At 42.1% G+C, this 23,185-nt stretch overlaps 1 protein-coding gene across 3 annotated transcripts in view; it reads left to right on the top strand.

Moving 5' to 3' along the window:
* The window catches only part of PHIP (pleckstrin homology domain interacting protein), a 334,334-nt gene that overhangs the window by 49,196 nt on the left and 261,953 nt on the right, over positions 1–23,185 (top strand). For all 3 annotated transcript variants that reach the window (XM_065588082.1, XM_065588081.1, XM_065588080.1), the window contains exon 7: positions 9,908–10,068. In XM_065588082.1, coding sequence (XP_065444154.1) covers positions 9,908–10,068 — 161 coding nt within the window. The remainder of the gene's footprint in view (positions 1–9,907; positions 10,069–23,185) is intronic.

Genomic DNA, 23,185 nt, shown 5'->3' with positions numbered 1-23,185 from the left:
CGACTTCCATATATCAATCCAGCCATCCCACAGATGATTCTTCAGGTGTACCTTTGATCAGGACCATTACCAGTACAGAGTACTTCTCTTCGGTCTCAGCTGCACTCAGAGTATTCTCCAAAATTCTCTCTGTAGTAGCAGCTCATCTACGTACCCCGAGGATCATGATTTACCTTTACTTGGATGACCGTCTCGTCAGAGCCAACTGCTTCGAAGATGCCCTATGGGCCATCCAATTGACTGCGGATGTACACTCGCATTTGGGCTTGCAAATCAATGCTCAAAAATCGACCTTGACTCCAGTATAGCGCTTGGAGTTCATAGGGGCTGATCTCGACTCAGTACAAATGAAAGCACTCTTCCCACGACACAGATTTCACACTCTGACCACTCTCATAGACACAGTTCAAGCCAGCCCACAGATTCCAATCAGATATTGCCTCAAACTTCTTGGGCACATGGCGGAATGCATGTTTGAGCTCTTATTACAGACTACACATGACGTGCCTACAGGCATGGCTCAGGTCTGTCTACACATCAAACAGAGACAGATTAGACAAACCTCTGTTTATGCCTTCCAGGATCAAACACTCCATGGAATAGTAGAAAGACCCTATGACTGTCTATGTAACCCTTCCCTTCCCCCCCCCCCCCAACATTGCTTCTCACAAGAGATGCATCCTAATAGGTTGGAGTCTGAACAACCGCAAGGTTCAGGGCAAATGGTCCCTCATGGAGTCGACTCTCTGTATCAACATCTTAGAAGTAAGAGCGGTCAGTAATGTTAGTGCTCATGTACTTCCACTAATCAGGGGCACTCTCACAAAAGTCACGACAGACAACATAGTGTGCGTGTTTTATATCATCACGGGGGTGCCAGATCATCCTCCCTGTGCACAGATGCACTAAAACTATGGAATTGATGCATTCGCCACAATGTCCTCATATCAGCCACTTACCTGCCAGGAGTACAGAATATAACAGTGGACAGTCTCAGCCGCATGTTCTCATATGACCATGAATGGGAAATGAACGCGACAGTATTCCGCTGCATAGTCTATCACTGGGGAACCCCAATGATAGACTTGTTCGGTACTTACCTGAACAGGAAATGCCCACTCTATTGTTCCAGAGCCGGCCTTGGAAAACACTCATTAGAGGACGCTTTCCTTCTTCCATGGGACACAGGCCTCCTATATGCCTTCCCTCGTTACCTCTGCTGCTGAAGATCCTGATAAAAATAAAGAAGGAGAAAGCAAAAGTTGTACCAATTGCTCCCACCTGGCTGTATCTATACCTGACACAGCTAGTGACATGTCCTCCAATCTCGCTTTAGCCCATTCCTCATGTCCTTTCACAGAACAATGGACAAACCCTCCATCTCAGTCTATGGATCCTGTGGCCCAAGGCTTGGCTCCTTCATTATTCCACCAGATAGAGAACTGCTGCTCCGAGGAGGTATAATAAGTGTTCTTGCACAGTAGAAAATCAGCTACCCGTCGCATTTACCTGCAAAAAAAAAAAAAAAAAAAAAAAAAAAAAAAGGAAAAGGTTCCAGGTTTGGTGTAATTCCAAACAAATTACCTCAATATCTTCCTCCCTCCCCATCTTGCTGGACTACATACTAGGCTTCAAGAGGTCAGGACTGTCTTTTGGCTCACTCAGAGTACATCTTGCGGCCATAATGGCTTTCCACCAGCAGATAGAGGGGTACTTGGTTTTCGCCCATCTAACGACAAAGAGATTTCTCAAGGGCATAGGAAACCTCTTTCCCCAACCCAGACACCCCTCTCTAACATGGGACCTGAATCAAGCAGCCTGACTAGACTGCTCTTTGAACCTATTGCCACCTGTTCCTTATGCATCTGTCAATGAAGACAGCATTCCTGGTAGCCATCACCGTGGCGCGAAGAATAGGAGAAATAGCGGTATTAATGGCACACCCCTCCTTCACAATTTCCTTTTAAGACAGGGTCGCTCTCAGACCACACCCGAAGTTCATCCCTAAGGTGACCATGTCTTTCACATGAACCAGCTCATTCATGTTCCTACCTTTTAACCAAAGCCTCACCATGATAACAGGTAGGCTATATTACCTATACACTGGATGTTAGGAGATCCTTGGCCTTTTATTTGGCTAAGACGAAGGCCTTTAGGAAATCTCCTAAGCACTTCCTCTCAATTGCGGAAAGGTCAAAAGGTGCAGGAATATCATCCCAGAGACGCTTCAAATGGGTCTTCAACTGAATTAACTACTGCTGTCATACTTGTTCTTTGTTACCTCTGCCTGGAATCCCTAGGCATTCCATGAGATCACTTTCCAGATTTGTTCCGTCCATTAAAAATGTCCCCATTTCAGAAATCTGCAGGACAGCAACTTGGGCGTGTGCTCATACTTTCGCAGAACACTATGTGGTTACTAGAGACTCTGCTTCCGATACCATGTTTGGCTTCACAGTATTGTCATCCATAAGGGACTCAATTCTGAAGCCCCAACCCTCTATCAGGGATACTGCCCAGAAGTCACCTACAGTGGAACACCCATAGGGACACTACTCGAAGAAGAACCATCATTGCTGCACAAAGTGAGTAACTTCCTCTTATTAAGTTTGAAAAATTTAGTTAAAGCCAAAAGGAATTGCATAAAAGAAATGTATAATTTCTGATATAAGAAAATATTGTTTAAAAAAACCTTAAAATATCAGCACTTCAGTTTTCACGTTTGAAATACAAATAGTTAAAGTAGTTTTTTAAAAATCCAAAAAGTTCACTTGTAGCTGAAACCTACATTCTCATAGTTTTCTTAGATATATATATATCTGAAATAAAAATGTAAACTTTTGTTTAACTGCTCTTTGGTATTGCGGTATAAACACTTAAGACCACACGCAGAACAATGCAAGTACACAGTCTTCTGTGTGGAGTGCAGCCAGTCACGTAGGAATGGATGTTGCTGTATATAGTACAGATTGTAGCTGGTCACTAGTCCCATTTGCTGTATACTAATTTAATATAGGTAATGTTGCTGCTGTGAATAATATTTAGCTGTTTATAGTACTTTATCTGTAGATTTCAAAGCATTTTATAAAGGTAGGTATTCTTACCCACATTTTACAAATTGGAAAATTAAGGCACAGAGATGAAGTGGAAGAGCTGGGAATAGTTTTTTTTAACTCCCAGTAAAGTATCCTAGCCACCGGGTGATGCTGACTCTCATTAAGAAAAATACAAATTGTACTGTGAAAAGCAACTTAACTGTAACTGGACAATAGTTATCCAGAAGAGGTGTTTCTAGTGCAGTACTGCAGGGACCTTCTGTTATTGGCTCAATGCTATTCAATACCTTTATTAATGATGCGTAAGAAAATATAAAATCATTGCTGGTTAAGTTTGCAATTGACATACAAATTGGAGTGGTAAATAATGATGGGGATAGGTCAGTTATACAGACTGACTTGGATCACTTCTTAAAGTGGGTTCTTTTGAATAGGTGTTTTAACACTGACTGCAATGTTATGCATCTAGGAACAAAGTATGACGGTCATGTTTATAAAGTGGTGGTGGGGTCTATATTCTGAAAAGCAGTGACAGTGAAAAGGAGTTAGGGGTAATGGCATATAATCAATTTAACATGAATTCTTATTTCGAGGCTTTAGCTAAGAGGGTAAAAGCAATTCTTGGATGCAAAAGCACAAGGATATTTAGTAGCGGTAGGGAGGGAGGTTGTTATGTGTGGATGGTATTATTGATACCATTACTGGAATACCATGTCTGATTCCATTGTCCACACTTCAAAAAAGATGTTGAAAAATTATGTTCAGAAAAGAACTAGGAGCCTAGATAACGAGCAAGAGGAATTGGAATGGCTCATTTTTAGCATTAATTCATTCTAATTGGTATTACTGAAACTTGGTGGGATGATTTGCATATTTGGAATATTAAAATAAATGTTTATAACCTATTTAGGAAGTGGGCAAAAGGGAAGAAGGAGTTGCAGGGAGTTGCACTCTGTGAAAGTTGGCATTACCTGTTTCCGAGTCACTAATATCTCAGAAGAAAATGATGGATTCTCCCGTCGGCGTAGGTAATTCATATCCCCAAGAGGCGGGAGCTAGGTTGACCGAAGAATTCTTCCATTGACCTAGTGCTGTCTACACCGGGGGTTAGGCTGGTATAGCTACATCTCTCGGAGATGTGGATTTTTCACGCCCCTGAGAGATGTAAGTATGCCAATGCAAGTTTCTAGTGTAGACCAAGCCTCAGAGCGTTACAGCTAAATACAAAGTGGAACAGATTGTTTAGCATAAGAATTTCAAGGGACCATTTAAGCTAAGTGGCCTGTTAACCCCTCTCCAGTCATGTGAGGGTGGGGGGCAGGAGGCAGGTTTAGTGAGTTATAGATTGTTGTAATAAGTTATAGATCCATCTCAGTCCATGACTTTTAGGCTATGTTTATGCTATCACTTTTGTCGATATAACTTATGTTACTCAGGGGTGTGAAAGCGACATAAGTTACAGCGACAGAAGCACTGGTGTGGACAGCACTATGTTGGCGGGAGATGCTCTCCTGTTTACATAGCTACTGCCATTCATTGGGAGTGGTTTAATAATGTCGACGTGAGAGTTCTCTCCCATTGGCATAGAGTGGCTACACGGGAAATCTTACAGTAGCGCAGCTGCAGCGGTACAGCTGTGCCGCTGTAAGGTTTCTAGTGTAGACATGGCCTTAGTGTCTAGCAGAGTTATGAATTTAAGCTCCCAGGTTCATCTTTTGAAGGTGTTGTGCAGGTTTCCTTTTGAGGATGAGGACTGAGAGGTCAGACATAGAGTGATCACTTTCTGAAAAGTGTTCACCCACAGGTGAGAGGGCGTTTTTGTCTTTTATCGTTTTTCTGTGTGAATTCATTCGAGAGAGTAGTGATTGTCTGATTTTACCCACATTGATGATGTTGGGGCATTTAGTGCACTGGATGAGGTACACCATGTTGATAGCCATGTGTTGGATCCTGGGATCTTGAGAGATGTGTGGAGCGTGTTAAGCATCGCAGCAGTGGAGATATGTCTACAGATTTTGCATCTGTTGTTCTGGTGCCTCTTTCAGTTGGTGTATCCTGGTTTGGGGGGATTTTGCTTCTGCTGATGGGCTTGGTGAGGTTGGGAGGTTTGTTTGAATGCCAGAAGAGGGGGTTTGGGAAAATTTCTTGCAGGATGTGGTCCTCATCGAATATGGGTTATAATTGTTTGATACCCCATATGGGTTCCACTGTGTGGTAGTAGGGGACAACTAAAGGTGTGCGGTCAGAGGGGTTTTTATTTCGGTCCTGAAGCAGGTTCTGTCGAGGTATTTGCGTGGCCCATTCTAATGATGTGATTTACTTTTCTGCTGGAGTGTCCTTGTTTGGTTAAGGCAGTTTTAAGTGCCTTAAGGTGTGTGTCCTGGACTTTCTCCTTGGAGCATATTCTGTAGTATTTGGCTGTCTGGCTATAGATAGCCGATTACTTGGTATGTTTACGGTGGTTATTGGATCTGTGAAGGTAGGTGTGGTGATTGGATTTCTTATATTTAGTTGTCTGGAGGGTTCCATGGTTGAAGCTGATTGTGGTGTGCAGGAAGCTGATGCTAGTGATAATGATAACTGGGAATCATTTGGGGCATCTAATAAAGTATTCTTAAAGGCCCCAATTCTACAACTGAGGAAGGAGGCCGTACTGGTTAAAAAATTGACCTGGTTTAAAGGGGAAGTGAAGGCAGCTATAAATAATTAAAAAATAATGTATAAGAAATGGAAGTTGGGGAAGTTGATAGTAATGAATAAGGATACAATTTTGTTCTGGAGGTCACAGATTCTACTTCTTGTTCCACTAGTATTTCAGGAGGATGTTAAACAGCAGCTACCAAAGTTAGATATATATTTTTTTTTAATTAGCAGGCCCAGATAATTTGCATTGAAGAGTTTTAAAAGAGCTGTCTGAGGAGCTCTCTGGACCATTAATGTTGATTTTGGAATACTGGGGAAGTTCCAGAAGACTGGAAGAAAGCTAACGTGCCATTTTTTAAAAAGGGTAAACGGGATGACCTGGGTAATCATATATAGGCCTGTCGTCCTGATATTGAGCTCAGGCAAGATAATGGAGTGGCTGATACAGGACTTGATTAGTAAAGAATTAAAGGAGGGTAACTAATGCAAATCAGCATGAGTTAATAAGAAATATATCCTGTCTAGCTAGATATCTCTCTTTGGTGAGCTTATAAATGTGGTTGATAAAGGTAATAGTGTTGACTGATGTTGATTAAATTGGAGAGGGTTCAGGGAAGAGCCAGGAGAATGATAAAAGGATTGGAAAATATGCCTTATAGAGATTGAGCTCTTTGAGTATGTTTAGTTTGACAATCTATAAGTATCTACCTCTGGAACAAATATTTAATGATGGGATCTTCAGTCTAACTTAGCAGAGAAAGGTATAACATGATTCAATGACTGGAAACTGAAGTTAGAGAAATTCAGACTGGAAATGGAGCGTAAATTTTTAACAGGGAGGGTAATTAACCATTGGAATAATTTAGCAAGGGTGGATTCTCCAACACGGGCAGTTTTTAAATCCAGATTGGATGTTTTTCTAAAAAAATGCTATAGAGTTTATTTTGGGGAAGTTCTGTGGCCCGTTTACAGGAAGTCCGAGTAGATAATCAAAATGGTCCCGTCTGTCCTTGGAATCTGACTCTGAATGATTAGAGGTTTGGAAAACATGCCTATGGGCTTGGCTACACTTGCGAGTTAGAACGCATTAAAGCAGCCCCTGGTGCCTAACTCACATCCTGTCCACACTGGCAAGGCACTTAGAGCACTCTGACTCCGTGGCTAGAGTGCTCCTGGTAATCCACCTCGGTGAGAAGCATAACGCTTGGTGTACCTCAGGTGAAATGCCCGGGCGTCAGTGTGAATGAGGTGTTGAAATGTCCCATAATCCCCTTAATTCAAGTGGCCACTCCTGTCATCGTTTTGGAATCGCTGCAGAATGCGGATATCAAGCAAACCATTACTGTGGAATGCTGTGTGTGTGTGTGTGTGTGTGTGTGTGTGTGTGTGTGTGAGAGAGAGAGAGAGAGAGGTGTGGGGGGAGGGGGGATCTGTTGCTGTCCAAACTTACAAGACAGCATGCTGACATGCTCTCAGCCCCCCACAAACCCACTCTCTCTCTCCCCACGTACACACAACACACTCCGTCACACTCCACCCCACCCCCCCATTTGAAAAGCACGTTGCAGCCACTTGCATGCTGGGATAGCTACCACAATGCACTGCTCTCTCTGGCCGCTGCAAGTGCCACAAATGTGGCCACACCAGTGCACTTGCAGCTGTCAGTGTGAACAGACTGCAGCGCTTTCCCTACTGAGCTCTACGAAGGCTGGTTTAACTCAAAGCACTCTACATTTGTAGCCATGCCGTAATAGTGAGAGACTTAAAAAGCTCAGTTTATTTAAGATTAAGAGGTGACTTGGTCATCGTCTCCAAGTACCTCCGTGGAAGAGATTTCTGGTAGTGGATGGCTCTTTAGTCTAGCGGAAAGGCATAATAAAATGCAATGGTTGGAAGATGAATTTAGGCAAATTCGTACTAGAAATAAAGTGCAAATTTTTAATAGGGAGGTTAAGTAACTAATGGATCAATTTCCCTGGGGATGTGGTGGATCCTCCATCACTTGAAGTTCTTATATAAAGACTGAATATCTTTCTAAAAGATATGCATGCTATAGCTCAAATTGAAGATATAGATTTGATCCAGAAATTATTGGATGAGGCTCTTTGTCCTGGTTTTATTTCTGCAGGAGGTCATACTAGATGATCAGAGTAGTCCCTTGTGGCCTTAAAATTTGTGAAATTAACTTGGCATTCTGTTGAGAGCCAATGTAATGCTCAGAACACAAGGATGTTGTGTGCTGGGCAACTGGTATTGTTCAGGATGACAGCTCATACACTTTGGATCAGCTGAAATATTTTTTGTTTGTGTCTTTATGTAATCATTCTAAAGTATAGAGAATTGCAGTAATTTAGCCTGGAAATCAGACTAGCATAGATCGCCGTGGTCTGATCATCACTGGGAAAGTAGGGGGCACCACCTGCTTGCCAGTTTCAGGTGGAAATTTGTTGTTTATTTGAGCGAAACAGCTTGGGAGTACTAAAATTCTCTCTGTATTGATAGACTGCCTCAGCAGTGGATGATGAAATGACGGTGGCTAGCTCTTTAAAATGTTTTCCTTTCCCCACCAAGGTAACCTCAGCTTTATTTTCATCTGCTTGCTGATCTTGGCCAGACATTGATATAATTGGGTCATAGCACTACCAGCAGTGGAAGAGAGAGAGACATAAAACTGATTGACATTTGACACTGTTATCTCACTAGGTTCTCCAGTAGCTTCATACAGATATTGAACAGGATGGATGTAGGAATAGAGCTCTGAGGGACTCCACAGATGAGCAGATTGGTATGAGGGAAGTTGCCCATTGTGTGAGGGCCAAAAGGAAGGATTTCATCTGGCTCAGTACTTTCCTGGTGTCCCTCATCAATGAACAAATGGTCATCCATTTTCATGATTAATGAAACTTCCATTCCATGTTCTAAACCAGGGGTAGGCACACTTTGGTCCGGGGGCCACATCTGGCCCTTCAAACGTTTTAATCCAGCCCTCGAGCTCCCGCTGGGGAGCGGGATCTGGGGCTTACCCTGCTCCACGTGTGCTGTGGCTCCGCACGGCTCCTGGAAGCAGCAGCATGTCCCCCCTCAGGCTCCTACACATATGGGCATCCAGGGGGCTCCGCACGTTGTTCCCACCCCAAGTGCTGCCCCCGCAGCTCCCATTGGCCGCGAACTGCGGCCAATGGGAGCGCAGGGGCAGCGCCTGTGGATGGGGCAGGATGCTGAGCCGTTTGGCTGCGCCGTTTGGCTGCGCCTCTGCGTAGGAGCGAGAGTGGGGACATTCCGCTGCTTCTAGGAGCTGCTTGAGGTAAGCCCCGCCCGGAGCCTGCACCCCTGACACCCTCCCGTGCCCCAACCCTGGTGCCCTTCCTGCACCCCCCAACCCCTCATTCCCAGCCCCACCCCAGAGCCCGCATACCCAGGACTGTCCCTATAATGTCAGTAAACATTACCAAAATGTCTACTGTGTTTACGTGCAATTGAAAACATGAAGAAAAATCAGAGACCGAATAAACTATAATCTGCATTATCACAATTTCACAGTGAATAAAATACATTGCTTCCCTTTGCCTCTGCAACATAAAGGTTCTAAACACAGATTAGGAACTATTTGGTTAGCATTAACCTGGGTGTATGTATGTCAAGTTTCATTGTTGCTAAACCTGAGTTTATTGTGGGGGAAAGTGATCTAAATATCACTATGCTGAGCTTTATTTACAATCTTTTTATTTTTCTTGGAGGTTCTTGATCTAGCATTACTGACTTTTGTAACGAGAATCAAAACAGCAAACAAGGAGCAAACTACTTTCCTCCTCACAAACTTTTTCGCATTTTAAAAGGATTGTTTACAAAGCTTCACTAGTCAAAATTAGAATTCACCTTAAGCAGCAGAGAACTAGACTCATGCCAAACTTGTATTTAACCATTTGATTATTTTTTCTTTTGTATCTTCGAAAAGCAGAATGTAGATTTATGAGCATATGATGGAAGCACTAGACAAGATCATTCTGAAGTATTTTTGCCCTATGTTTTTTTCCCCATTAAGTGTGCTATGGATTTTGATTAAACTATGTGTTATAAAATTGGAGAATGATTGCAAAAGTTGCACATGCTGTAGGTGGTCAAATGCTGTGTGTAACTTTTCTTTTTTTGATATGCAGCTTAGCTGTAGTACAAAATATAATCACTGTTACTATATTTTCCTTTGGTAGCTGACACCCTTTTTTCAAGAAAACTAAATGGAAAATACAGACTTGAACAACTTGTTCCAACTGCTGTGTATCAACATATGAAAATGCACAAACGAATCCTAGGACACTTATCTTCTGTATACTGTGTAACTTTTGATCGGACTGGCAGACGGATATTTACCGTAAGTACAAATTCCTTATTTTCATACTGCTGTTTTTAAATATAGCTCAGAACATATGGTCAAAATAACCACTGTTCTCAAGAATCCTAAACTGTACTCATTTTATGTACTAAGAGCAGATAAGTGATAACTAAATGCATGACTTGTTGACTTTGACATTTAAAGTAGATTTCTTTAAAGAGAATACTACTGAATATCTGTCTTGACAATCACACTTTTTTTGGAGACATACAGACAGGTTTTCCACAGCTACATTTAGGAGGTAATTTGTTATAAGTAAATTTTGGTTGTTTTAATAAATGGTAAATTTTGGTTGCCCCCCCACCTTTCCCCCTAAATTTTCCTATATAGCATACACATAGGAAAAGTAATTGAACAGTGGTATAGATTAATAAAGAACTTAGAGGGTGTTATAATTATTGTCAATTGACAAGGGTTTATGGAAATAGATTCTGTCAAACTAATTAGATAATTTTTTTTTTAATGAAATTATAAATTTTGCTGATAAAGGTAATAGTGGTAATGTGATATATTTAAACTTCTGTAAGGCATGACATTTTAATTTAAGAAACTGGAAGGATACAAAAATCAACATGGCACATTAAATGGATTAAAAAGTGGCTAACTGATGGGTCTCAATGTAATCAGGGAATCATTGAGCAAGCATGTTTCATATGTCCCACAAGGATTGATTTTTGGCTCTATGCTGCTTAATACTTTTGTCAGTGAGCTGGAAGAAAACATACCTGATAAAGATTGCAGATTTATTGGGGGAGAGGTAAATAATGGAAAAAATAATTAGCTGACACAGCGATCTGGATCACTAGGTAAACTGGCCACAGGCAAACAATATGCATGTCAGTACCGTCAAATGTAATGTCATACATCTAGGAATAAAGAATATAGGTCAGAGAGGATGAGGGACTCCTTTTGGGGCAGCCCTTTTGGGAAGCAGTGACACTGAAAAAGACTTGAGCGTCATGGTGCATAATCAGCTGAATCCTAGCCTGCAGTGTGATGCTGTGGCTAAAAGGGCTAATGCAGACCTTGGAAGTTTATTTTGCCCCTATGTTTGGAATACTGTGTCCAGTTCTGGAGTCAACACTTCAAGAAGGATGTTGATAAATTGGAGAGGATTCAGAGAAGATTCATGAGAATGATTGAAGGATTAGAAAACATGCTTTATAGTGATAGCCATCTCTTTGATGCCTAAACAATTGAGTTCCTTGAGTCTAATATTGACTTGATCAGTCTGTAAGTACCTGTGTGGAGAACAGAATTTGATAAGGGATATAGGTATAGGCAGACAAAGGTATAAAAAGATCAAATAACTGCAAGTTGAAGCTAGACAAATTCAGACCAGAAATAAGGCATGCCTTTTTAAACATCGACAACAATTAATCATTGGAAAACTTTATTAAAGATTGTGGTGGATTCTCCATCTCCATTCTCCAAATTTTTAAATAAATGTTGGATGCTTTTATAAAAGAGATGTTCTAGTTCAAATGGGAGTTCAGGGAAGTTTTTGGACCTGTGCTAGTCTGGAGGTCAGACTAGATGATCACAATGGTCCCTTCTAGCCTTAGAATTTACCTCCCAATCTGAAACAGCTTGATATTAGTCTGTGAAACTCTGGGGCTTGCTTACATGCCAGGTATTGTGGCAATACATACAGAGGGATAGTGCAGTGCTCCTGCTTTATCTATTGCAATCTTAGCTTCTAAAACTTTTTGGTTTAAAAGCAATGAACATTATCTTTTCACTCCATACTTCCTTAGGGGATGAAAGTTTCCAGGTTGCTGACAAAGCTTCTGTTCATTTTGCTCACCTGTCAGCTTCATGGCAGAGCAGGCAAAATGGAGAATCACTTGGTCTGTCTTCAGCTTGCTCTGTTGATGAGCAGGCTCTGTCAGCAACCACAGAAGCGGAGTTCTTTCACAGTTGCTCCCACCCTCCAGCCCATGCCCTGGATCGGGGAAGAAGCTCAGTCTGGATGACTTGTGTTCTTCACATGCCACTCAACAGGCTCAGTCCTTACTGATTATCAGTTCTTTAGAGGCAAGTCCCTAAATCCTCCCATGCTGGTTTAGACTAAACCCCCTCAGGGTTGGTTTAGACTAAATGTAAAACAAGATTAAAAACAAAAGGAGATAGGAACTCACTTAAAATCGTGTATAAAGGATAGAGTTAGAAATGGTTACAAGCAAATAAAAGTGAAAAATGCTTTCTAGAGGTTGACTTAACAAAACAAGTACAAAACAAAACAGTTTTTGTTCAAGATAGTTTGCTTACCAGTCCAGCTTCCAGCAAGATGGCTTGACCACTCTTCTGGTCAGGATCTCCCATAAAGTCCAAAGTGCTGGGTTCCTTTGTTGCTTTAAGTGAAAGATAACATAGGGTTCTTTGCTCCTTTCTTTTACAGTCTAGTGCACCTTTGAAATGGATTCTTTCGAATATTATTCAGCAAGGTAAAGGGGACATGGAGTCTGGTGGTGAAGGAGATTCCATGCTGGTTTCTTCCCCTGCTGATATTTGTAGGAAACAGAGCAATCTGCATTTTAGCAGTCTCCTCTCCCTGCTGTGATGAGGAGTGGTTATCTCTTCACCTTGTTGCTTTGATTACTTTCTATGTAAACTGCATTCCCATTGTCTCTTAATGTACCTTGGAAATATCTGGCAGAACCACATTCCTTTGTCTAGGTGGGGTAATTTTAGCTCTGCTGGGCAGATATATTTTAATGACATAATTTCCAGTATGTTTACAACTTTGAATTTGTCCTCTGTACATACACCACATAGTAATATTAATAATCAGTATGTTGTTAGCTTTCTATTGATATCTTACACGACACCTTTTAGATACAAATTATGACCTTAGTGAGTTAAGTTTCAGCTGGCCTGACCAGTTCAGTGTATCTCATTACCTGATATCATTGAGTCTCTTGCATTGGGATGCTGCTAGGGTCACACCCTCCATCTTCCAAAGATGAAGCCTCAGACTCTTTCAGGGATTTATCACTACATTTTCTCTCCAAGTACATATTGGATGAAGAACAGTGGGGCTCAAAACATAATGCCCTGCAGCCCATGGTCCAAAGAGCACCTCAATTAATAAGAGGCAATTCTCCTGCATAGGGTGACCAGATAGCAAGTGTAAAAAATTGGGATGGGGTGGGGGGTAATAGGCACCTATATAAGAAAAAGCCTATAAAATCGGGACATCTGGTCACCCTACTCCTGCAGCAACCATCTTTTTGCCAGAAGGCAAAATTAAAACACACAGACCAGAAAACACAAGGAGAAAAACACCAATTACACAAGAATCCTCATCTTCACTGAGCTCTAGTTTTTCTCCTGATGAAGGGGACTTGGTGCTTTGGATTATGTTATCCTTGACCCTGAGAAGCAGGAGGCATTCTTTTCCACCAGGCTTGTTTGGAATCATGAAGGGCAAATATCTTATTCAAAACCAAAAGAATATCTACCATTGCCCTTCATTCCTCCTTTGAGGAAATTGCTGATGAAGGGAAGAGGCTTATTGTAAAATTTTAAAATTCTGCAGGGTCTTAGAGCCAAAGATTCTCTCTTCACACTCCTCAAGGACAATTATAGCAACAATTTCCCTAGTAGCAGATGTCATCATTTCTGGTGAGAATGTCATTTTCCCCCAAAAAACTGAACAGACAAGTAGACAGAAACTGCCTTTAGAAGGAACTTCAAAACACCTTTTGGAAGCCCTAGAACCTCACTGGCAATAAAGTGCTCTGTTAATCGCAGTATTCTGCTGTGACAACCTGAAAAACTTTGACTATCAGACTATGGTCAATTCAAGTCTATATCAAATAAACTGCCTCTAGAAATGGCACTGTTGGAAGACAGATCCATGGATTTAAACCCTAGAGGGTGAATGATAATTCAGAAGAAATCCTCTGTGTCTTACAATAGTCTGGTGAATCTTGTTCTGGGAGAAGCTGTAAATAAGTGGTGTCTAAAAACACTGATAAGCCAAAATCTTTCCTCTTCACACGAGTAAAGCTCAAAGTGCTAGAGTGGTATGATGTGACTGCTGCTTATTACACTAAAAACTGTCTCACTGTTGTGTTCTTCCTCAGCCTATCTGTATTCAACTGTAGTCTCTCATCTTATTACTTGGGGCATAAGCTTACAATAAACTGTGTGGGGTGGGGTACCTGGTACACCTAGTATAGTAGGAGCTCTGATCCTTTATTGGGGCTCCTAGATGTTACTGCAGTAGTAATAATTAGGGCCCTATCAAATTCACAGCCATGAAAAACGCGTCATGGACCGTGAAATCTGGTCTTTGGTATGCTTTTACCCTATACTATACAGATTTCATGAGGGAGACCAATGTTTCTCAAATTGGGGGTCCTGACCCAAAAGAGAGTTGTGGGGGGGTGGGTAGGTGGGTCACAAGGTTATTTTAGGGGGTCATGGTATTGCCACCCTTACTTCTGCGCTGACTTCAGGGCTGGGCGGCCAGAGAGGGGCGGCTGTTGGCCGGGCGCCCAGCTCTGAAGGCAGCACCTTGCCAGCAGCACAGAAGTAAGGGTAGCAATTCCATACCATGCCATCCTTTACTTCTGTGCTGCTGCTGGCGGTGGCTCTGCTTTCAGAGCTGGGCCTCCCGGTCAGCAGCTCCCGCTCTCCAGGTGCTCGGCTCTGAAGGCAGCACCACTACCAGCAGCAGCATGGAAGTATCGCAACCTCGCCTACAATAACCTTGCGATGCCCTCCCCTCCACCTTCTTTTTGGGTCAGGACCCTGACAATGGTAACACTGTAAAATTTCAGATTTAAATAGCTGAAATCATGTATTTACAATTTAAGAAATCCTATGACCATGAAATTGATCAAAATGGACCGTGAATTTGGTAGGGCCCTACTAATGATAGAACCCCCTTGAAGAGCAGAAGCTCCTTTTCCTACCCTGAAGCTAAGTTTCAGCAGCATCTCCGCTTTCACTCAGTGTGCAAGGACTTGGGGACTAGAACCTGGGTCGTCAGAGTTTGAGGCGGCTGATATTTCCACAGTGCCACTGGAAGGCCGCATAGAGTCATAGCCAGGGAGCACTGTTGAGAAATGGTGCCGCAGAACTACTGCCCAAGAGATTCAGAGTGACAGTACCCTGTGGCCCTCTGATTGGCCAAGTGCCTGTACTCAACCACACAGACTTCAGCTTGCTGCAGTGCCAGACTTCGCCTTGTCTCCTGATCTCCGTTCTCTGACTCTAGCCTGACTCTGACCCTGACTCTTGTTTATGGGATTAGACTTTGAGATTGCTCCAATTCTTGCCCAGCGACTCCCATCCCTGCTGGACAGACCTCAGTCCAGCTGTGAGTGCTAGGCTAGACCACCTACACCCTGGTCCCTTACACAGTATCTTTGTTTCAGGTCTACATTATGTTTTGGGTAAGCCCAGATTTATTAGGCTCAGTCCCTACCATCAGCATAATGACAACTGTGTCTGTTCTAAACCTGAAATAGGCCTATCAGGCCACTTACATACATGGAGACAATCTGAGAGATGGGTGGGTCATGAAGATAGTGCAGGACACTATTCTCTGGAGCTTCAGGTCTTCCTACATCCTGTCCCTCATCCCCTTTCCTACCTTGACAGACTCTGATAAACATCAGATATTTATAAAAGAAATCTTATACCTCTTAGAGATAGGAACAGTAAACTGTCCCTCAAAATCAAAGGTGCTCAGGGCCCTACTTCATATTCTTCACAGTAAGAAAAAATAACAAATTATTTGGGGGTTTTTAGACACAACAGGGCTGAATGGTCTTGATGGAAACCAGAGTCAGTCAGTAGGTCTTGGAGACCTTTCAACAAAATGTGTATGTCAGAAACTTATCTGCATATTCCTCTTTGGGGCCATTATTAGCAATTTCTTAATTTGTCTATGGACGAATTCTTGTCTTTTGGTCTGACTTTTGCCCCTAGTAAAAACTGTCAGATTGAGGAATCTGGGGACTCATCTGTAACCATTCTTAGCAAACTTATAATAGTCACATCCTTGAGAACCTGACAATAAGCAACTTGAAGATCCTCTTCATGCTCCAGGGATACAGATTTGTGATAAATGTAAAGAGCTCCTTGATCCCCTCTCAGATGATCACTGATAGGGGATTCAAGGTAGAGAAAAAGGACTAGAATCTGATGTAGGAAAAGATCAACAAGACACAAACACTGGTCCCCACGATGTTGCAGAACCAAGAGTTTTCCATCCATCTTTACATGCAGTTTTCCTTGGTTTTCTAGTAGCATACAGAGAGATTGCACATGAGGTTCAGAGATTTCTGTTATAAGCCGGAAACCATTCCTGCCAAGAGATGCAAGGAAAAGTAGATAGTATTTAGAATGATACAGACTTGATGTTGGTGGAAACAGGAAATACCACGTTATGGTATGATCCTATAACAATTCAGACCCCACAAATCATGACAATGCCAGCACTGTAATAAATGCAGGTTTATCCAAGTTCTTGTGTCAGCAACCAGATGGTATATAGGTTCCTCTCTGATAACACATCTGTTCAGATCAGTAGTTTGACCTATCTTTGCAATTTGAGACCTGCCACAAGCTTATGTAATCCATCCATTCAAATGGAAGGCATCAAATCTCCTATATGTTACTCTCTGTAAAGACATGCTTTCTGTTCACAATTGCCTTAGAGAGAAGAGTGTCTGAAATCTGTGCTCTTAGAAGGTAGAAATCTGACTGCATAATTCACAAGGACATAGTGGTTCTCCTTTAAGTGGCCTCTGCATAATTACTCATGAGTTGGGCTGACTGGTAAAGCTTTGATGGTGGAACCTTAGCTAGCAGTGCCCTTTTCAGTGCTCATGCACCCTCTCCTGCCCTTCCCTTCACTATTCCTAAATGTTCTAGAGGCAATGCTATAAAAATGGATATGGTGCTCCAGCTACTGTAATTAATTTCATTTCAACCCCCCCACAGCCACTGACTAGGAACCTTTTTGGACTTCTTGTCTCGATCCTTCAAAGATTGAGTGCCAATTTTTTAATACTTCTAGATTTAGTTGGTTTTTGTATTAGATGGTTCCTGGTATCCTGTTCTGTGGGAAAACATGGATATGGTGGATCTGAAGATTATGGCTTATGCATTGTGCTTGCTACCCCACAGTCTTCTCGGTGTCTGATGCACCCATAGGATGCCTTGCCTACCTTGAAAAAGGTCATTCTCTTTCCAGGTGTGCTGTATTTGTAGCACATTTACTCTAAAAGCAAGGAAAAGCGGCAGAATAGACTGCAGTTCATACTTCTTCAGGAGGCATTCCAGATCGATCAAAGCAGCTGATTCTGAAATATCACACACACCAACCTCGGCTTCCACCATGTCTATAAAGAAGATTAAACAGAAGCATCACAAGATGTGGAAGTGCCTTCTGCATCATCTCCATTAGAGGATGCTTTTGTCTACCAAGAATTATTAGAGAGAATGCTGACTACTCTTAAGTTGCCAACTTCTTCCATAAAGGAGACTTCCCATCTAATATTTGCCATCTTGGGTTCTTATTCTTGCAGTAAAGTTTCTTTGCTTTTATTGGATTGACTTAAAACCTGCAAAACTCATTTGGATGAATCCAACTGCTGTCCAGGCAGTATCAAAAAGGTGGACAAATTTATACCATGTTCCTCAAATAGGATTTTCATATTTTCACACCCATCCGGCCCCAAATTCTCTACTGGTAGAAGGAGCTATCCAGAAATCAAAGGGAGTGTGGACAAGGATGGGAAGAAGATTGAAATATTAGGAGGGAAATCTTTTTTTCTCCATTCTAGTATTAAGGATAGCAAACTATCAAACCTTAATGGCTTGCTACCAGTACCATCTGCGAGGGAAAAAATCTTAAATCTCCCAGACGATCCAAGATAGTTGGCCTGTGCCATCATTGAAGAAAGCCAGACAAGTAGAAAGGCATGCCCTAAAGACATCTTTAGATTCCTCAGATTCAGTGGCTAGTTCTGTGGCTTCTGCTATCTCGGTTTAGGTGGTTCAAATCTTCAGGTCTTCCTCAAGATACCAAGGCAAAGGTGGAAGACCTTCTCTTTGAAAAAGGCCTATTTAGTGCTAGGACTGATGAGATTTTAGGAAAAATGAAAGAAACAAGAGACACAGGTCACTTGATATATGTATCAACCTCCAAGGAGAAAACCAGGAGTTGCAGGTTTTAGATATCAAAATAAAACAGGTATCCCTCATCTTCTACCTCATATTAGTTTGGAAAGAGGAGACAGCATTGTTATCAACAGTATCCTCCCCAACACTCTTCTCAGCAAAAGAGAAGTTTTAAACAGACACCAAGGAGCAAGCAATACACCTTCAACATCTGTGGGCCAGGCCCTAGATCCAAATTTGACAACTTACCCAAGAGCTGCAACCTAATTTTTCTTTACCAACTACTTGGAGACTATCTTGAACCAATTTTCCCACTGTTTGGCTTCTGTTACAACAGACAAGTGGATTTTGGCAATAGTTCAAAACAGGTATCTGATACAATTCAAGGCTCTTCCTTCCTAAACCCTTCTACCCCTCCCTTTTCAGGGATCCCTTTTCATGAAAGCCTGTTGAAATTAGAAGTTCTCACTCTGCTGAAAATAAAGGCTATAGAGGAGGTCCTAAGGGAATTAAAAGCCAAACGGTTTTATTGAAGATATTCCCTAATTCCCAAGGAAGGTGGTAGTCTCTGTTCCATTTTAGATCTAAGAAGTTCAACACTTCCACCACGCTTTGTATGCTCCAGTTCAGTAAATTTAAAAGGGTTCATTTCTAGTAGGGCTGGCCACTTTCAAAATAAAGTTATCTGAAACACACACAAAACCTTTAATGGCAAAAACGTTCCCCGGTGTTTCCTGGTGCAGTGGTTTTCTGTCCCTCTTCCCCAGCCTGGAAAGGATACTGTCAGCCCTTTCCCCCTGGTGGTTTTAAGGCTCACTGGCAAATAGATCCTTTTTGATTTCCTCCCCACTTCACATTGACCTTTTTGTGCTATTCTTCCCTCCCCACAGATATTTTTCTTGGTTTGGTGATTGTCACAAAGGGGACTCTTGCCCTACACTGCTGTGCTCCTGGACCTGGGCCTTTTAAGGAAACAGTAACCTGTTTTGTTTTTGTTTCTTTTTCCCGAGACAGTAACTGTCTCTCCCCAGGAATATTACTACTCTCCCAACACCTGCCATTTCCCAGGCCTTCATCTGCTCCAAAGTGCTTATTTTCATAGTTCCATGAGACATATCACAAATACCTCCAGTTCATAGTGGGAAACAATCATTATCAATAAAAGGTCCTCCCCTTATCTCTCTCTCTTGCCTCCAGGGTGTTCGCAAAATGTCTATCTGTGGTGGCAGTGCACTTAAGAAGAGAAGGCATCTTTCTTTCTCTCCTGCCAGTCCCTGGTATATGGATGATTGGCTAATAAAAGCATCATCAAAAGAGTATCTTTTCAATGCCTTTCCTTGAACATGTATTGTCTTTAAGAAGCTAGGTTTGATGATACATAGAAAGTCACTCTTGGAACCTACAGAGAGAATCCCTTTCATAAGGGCTATCTTACACGCTCAAATAAGCAGAACATGTCTCCCTCAGGAAAGATTCGTAAGCATCAAGGCTTCTATAGACATGCTACATATTCAGCCTTCTTTAAGCGTGATCTTCTACCTCAAACTAATGGGTCTTCTGGCTTTGGCTTAAGTGACCCTGTATGCTGATCTAAAGATGAGATTCCTCCTATCATCTAGCCACAGTGCACAGACTGCATGTATCAAAAGTTAACCATTCTTCAGAAGGTGTTAACATCACTGCGATTGTATAGTCAAGGAGTAACATTCAGTCTTCCAATACAATCTGTCACAGTGACAATGGTTGCATCCAGCTTGGGATGGTGGGCTCATTGTGGCAACCTTACAGCTTGGAGTCTGTGGTCCATGTAAGAGTCAAGGTTGCATATAAATCTTTTGGAACTCAGAATGATTTGTCTAGCATTAAAAGCATTTCTTCAGGTTCAACCCAGAATGGTCCAGGTAGTTATGGACAACATCGCAGCAACCTTCATGTGAACAAACAAGGTGTGACTCTCACTTTCCTCAGCTTTGCAGCAAAGCACCTCCTCTGTTCTTCCCAACATGAGTCCTACAGCACTACATTTGGCAGGGGAAGACTGCAATCTGGTGGATCACCTAAGTAGTTTCATTAAGATATGGATAACCACAAGTGATCTCAGCAAACATTAGTAGAGAAAATCTTTGCACAGTAGAATCACCCAGACATAGAATTTTTTCCCAACCAAACTGCATGTGAAGTGTCAGGAAAACCGAGTCATCACAGCGCTACTCCAGAGTTGGTTAACAGACTCTTTACTGATTACAAGTAAAACCCACAAATGAGCTCTTTTACTGTTTAACTAGAGGTGCTTTCTTTACCTTTCCAAGCACAGGATAGTCTTATTACATTCTCAATTCAGACGTCATTCTCAGAAGTTGCTGCGCCCTACGTACTCCGAACTTGGTCTCAGTGCTACCTTCCTGGTAACCCAAACTCCTGCTGTCCTCAGTGGACTAGTCTCTGGTGTCTTGAGTCCTTTCAGATCCCCTTGGAAGAGGTGCAGGAACCACAACACAGACTAGTGGATATTCTCGATCATACCACCTCTCTTGGGGCAGATTGCTTTTCCAGTAAATGAAGCCTTGCTGGAAACAGCAGGAGCAGTATGGCAGGTATGAGCCACTGTCCCTTCCACTTGCAAAAGAGCTGAAAAAATATCATAGAATTATAGAATCATAGGACAGGAAGGGACCTTGAGAGGACATCTAGTCCAGTCACCTGCACTCATGTCAGGACAAAGTATTATCTAGGTAGGACATCCCTGACAGGTGTTTGTCTAACCTGCTCTTAAAAATCTCCAATGACAGAGATTCCACAACCTCCGTAGGCAGTTTATTCCTGTGCTTAACCATCCTGACTATTAGGAAGTTTTTCCTAATGTCCAACCTAAACCTTCCTTGCTGCAATCTAAGCCCATTGCTTCTTGTCCTATCCTCAGAGGTTAAGAAGAACAATTTTTCCCCCTCCTCCTTGTAACAACCTTTTAGGTACTTGAAAACATGTTTTCATCATGTCCCCTCTGTCTTCTCTTTTCCAGACTAAACAACCCCAATTTTTTCAATCTTCTCTTATAGGTCACGTTTTCTAGACCTTTAATCATTTTAGTTGCTCTTCTGTGGACTTTCTCCAATTTGTCCACATCTTTCCTGAAATGTGGGGCCCAGAACTGGACACAGTACTCCAGTTGAGGCCTAATCAGCGTGGAGTAGAGCGGAAGAATTACTTCTCGTGTCTTGATTACACCATTCCTGCTAATATGCTCACCAGGGGTCCAGAATATCTGTTTTCCTGCACAGGCCCAGATTCCCGATTGATGCCGTGAATGAAAGGAACAAACAGTGCCGTTCCAGTTCCGCACCACACAACAAGGAACTTAAGTGGCTGGACTGCTTCTGCCATAAAAGTTATAAGGCTGCTTTACCGTTTAGGAAAGTTAATTACCATGGCCTGATGGCCAAATACGACTACACAAAGTTCAGCAAACTCGCTCATTACATTGACTATTTACTGCAGGAACAAAAGAATCAATTCCAGGCTCTCTCTACTCAAGACCAACTGGATGCAGGAGGAGATATGGCCTTCTGCTCTGTGGAAACAACCGTGGTAATGCGCTGTGTATCACATCTGCAATCCTGGGATCCTGAGAGAGGTCCAGAACACAGTGGAGGACCTTTTCATTTGAGGGCTCCAAGCTCTTCAGTGATGTAAATAATTTTCAATTCCTATCTGAATGTAGTCATTGTTCAGACCTGTTTGGGAATTGGAAGACCAAATCAATGCTGAATTAATCATCTTGTTTTGAAAGATATGTAAAGGCTACTGAAGAAACTGAAGCATTTGATGATGATAGAAGGGTAGAATATATGAAGAAACTTGTATGCTCAGTAATTCCTCCATCTGAACCTTTTTATTTTAGTAAATGACTCTCCTCTTTGAACTCTTGCTTGAAGGAACACACATACTTAGCTACACTAAGGAAAATTGCAGAAAAGACCATTCAACAGTATCCATCACAAGGGAAACAGATTCACGTGTACCCTGATGGTTCATCAGATAAATCCTTCAAAAATGATGTCTTTATCCAGTGGCCTAATGATGAAAGTACAAGAAAGAGTATTAGTTTGGGATATATCTTAAACTATATGGCTGTAATAAAAGCTATTCTCACTGACCTGCAAACAGAAAACAGTAGAAATAAAGGCAGATGTTGTAATGTTTGTTTACTCACAGGTGGCAATCCTTCTTTCCTTTTGAAAGAAACCAGAACATTATCAACAATGCAATTCATTAGTAGGTTCAGAGAATTGAAGAGAGAAGCAATAAATAGACTCTTCAGTGGATTCTATTACACATTGGTATGGATGGGAATGAGGTAACTAATGATGTGATTGAAGTTGGAAGATTGCCATCCCCACCTAAATTTTCAATGGTTGAGGATATTGAAGCCCTATCAAGGAAAATATTAGCTGAGGTAAATGGTTAAGATAAAAGATCCCCTGATATCAAAGCATCTTGGAAAATTACAACCACTATCATGACATTTTAGACAGGGCACACCATAGGAATGAAAATCAGTAGAGATGGGATTGATGTGTCCAACTTTGCAAGTTGTGTTTGGGGGCAGGGGGCAGGCTTTGACATTTGTCCATGCTTTTGAATGTAATATTATTGTATGGAAGGTGGTGCTCTTCAGATTTGATACCGTGGATCAAGCCTTTACCAGCGACCCTGTAAAAGTCACCAAATTCATTCTTGAACTTCATGGCCTAATACAGGGGTCGGCAACCTATGGCACGCATGCTGATTCTGAGTGGCACGCTGCTTGTCCAGTGAGAGGAGGAGGAGGAGGAGGGGCGGAGGGGCCGGAAAGTGCCACGATTGGGGAAGAAGGGGGAGGAGGGAAGCTTGGCTGCCGCAGGACCAAGCTTCTGCCTCCTGCCCCCGCAGGGGAGAGCGGTGGAGGGTCCCC

Source organism: Chrysemys picta, chromosome 3 (genome assembly GCF_011386835.1).
Source record: "Chrysemys picta bellii isolate R12L10 chromosome 3, ASM1138683v2, whole genome shotgun sequence".
NCBI lineage: Eukaryota > Metazoa > Chordata > Testudines > Emydidae > Chrysemys > Chrysemys picta.
This window is presented reverse-complemented; position numbering and strand designations above follow the sequence as displayed.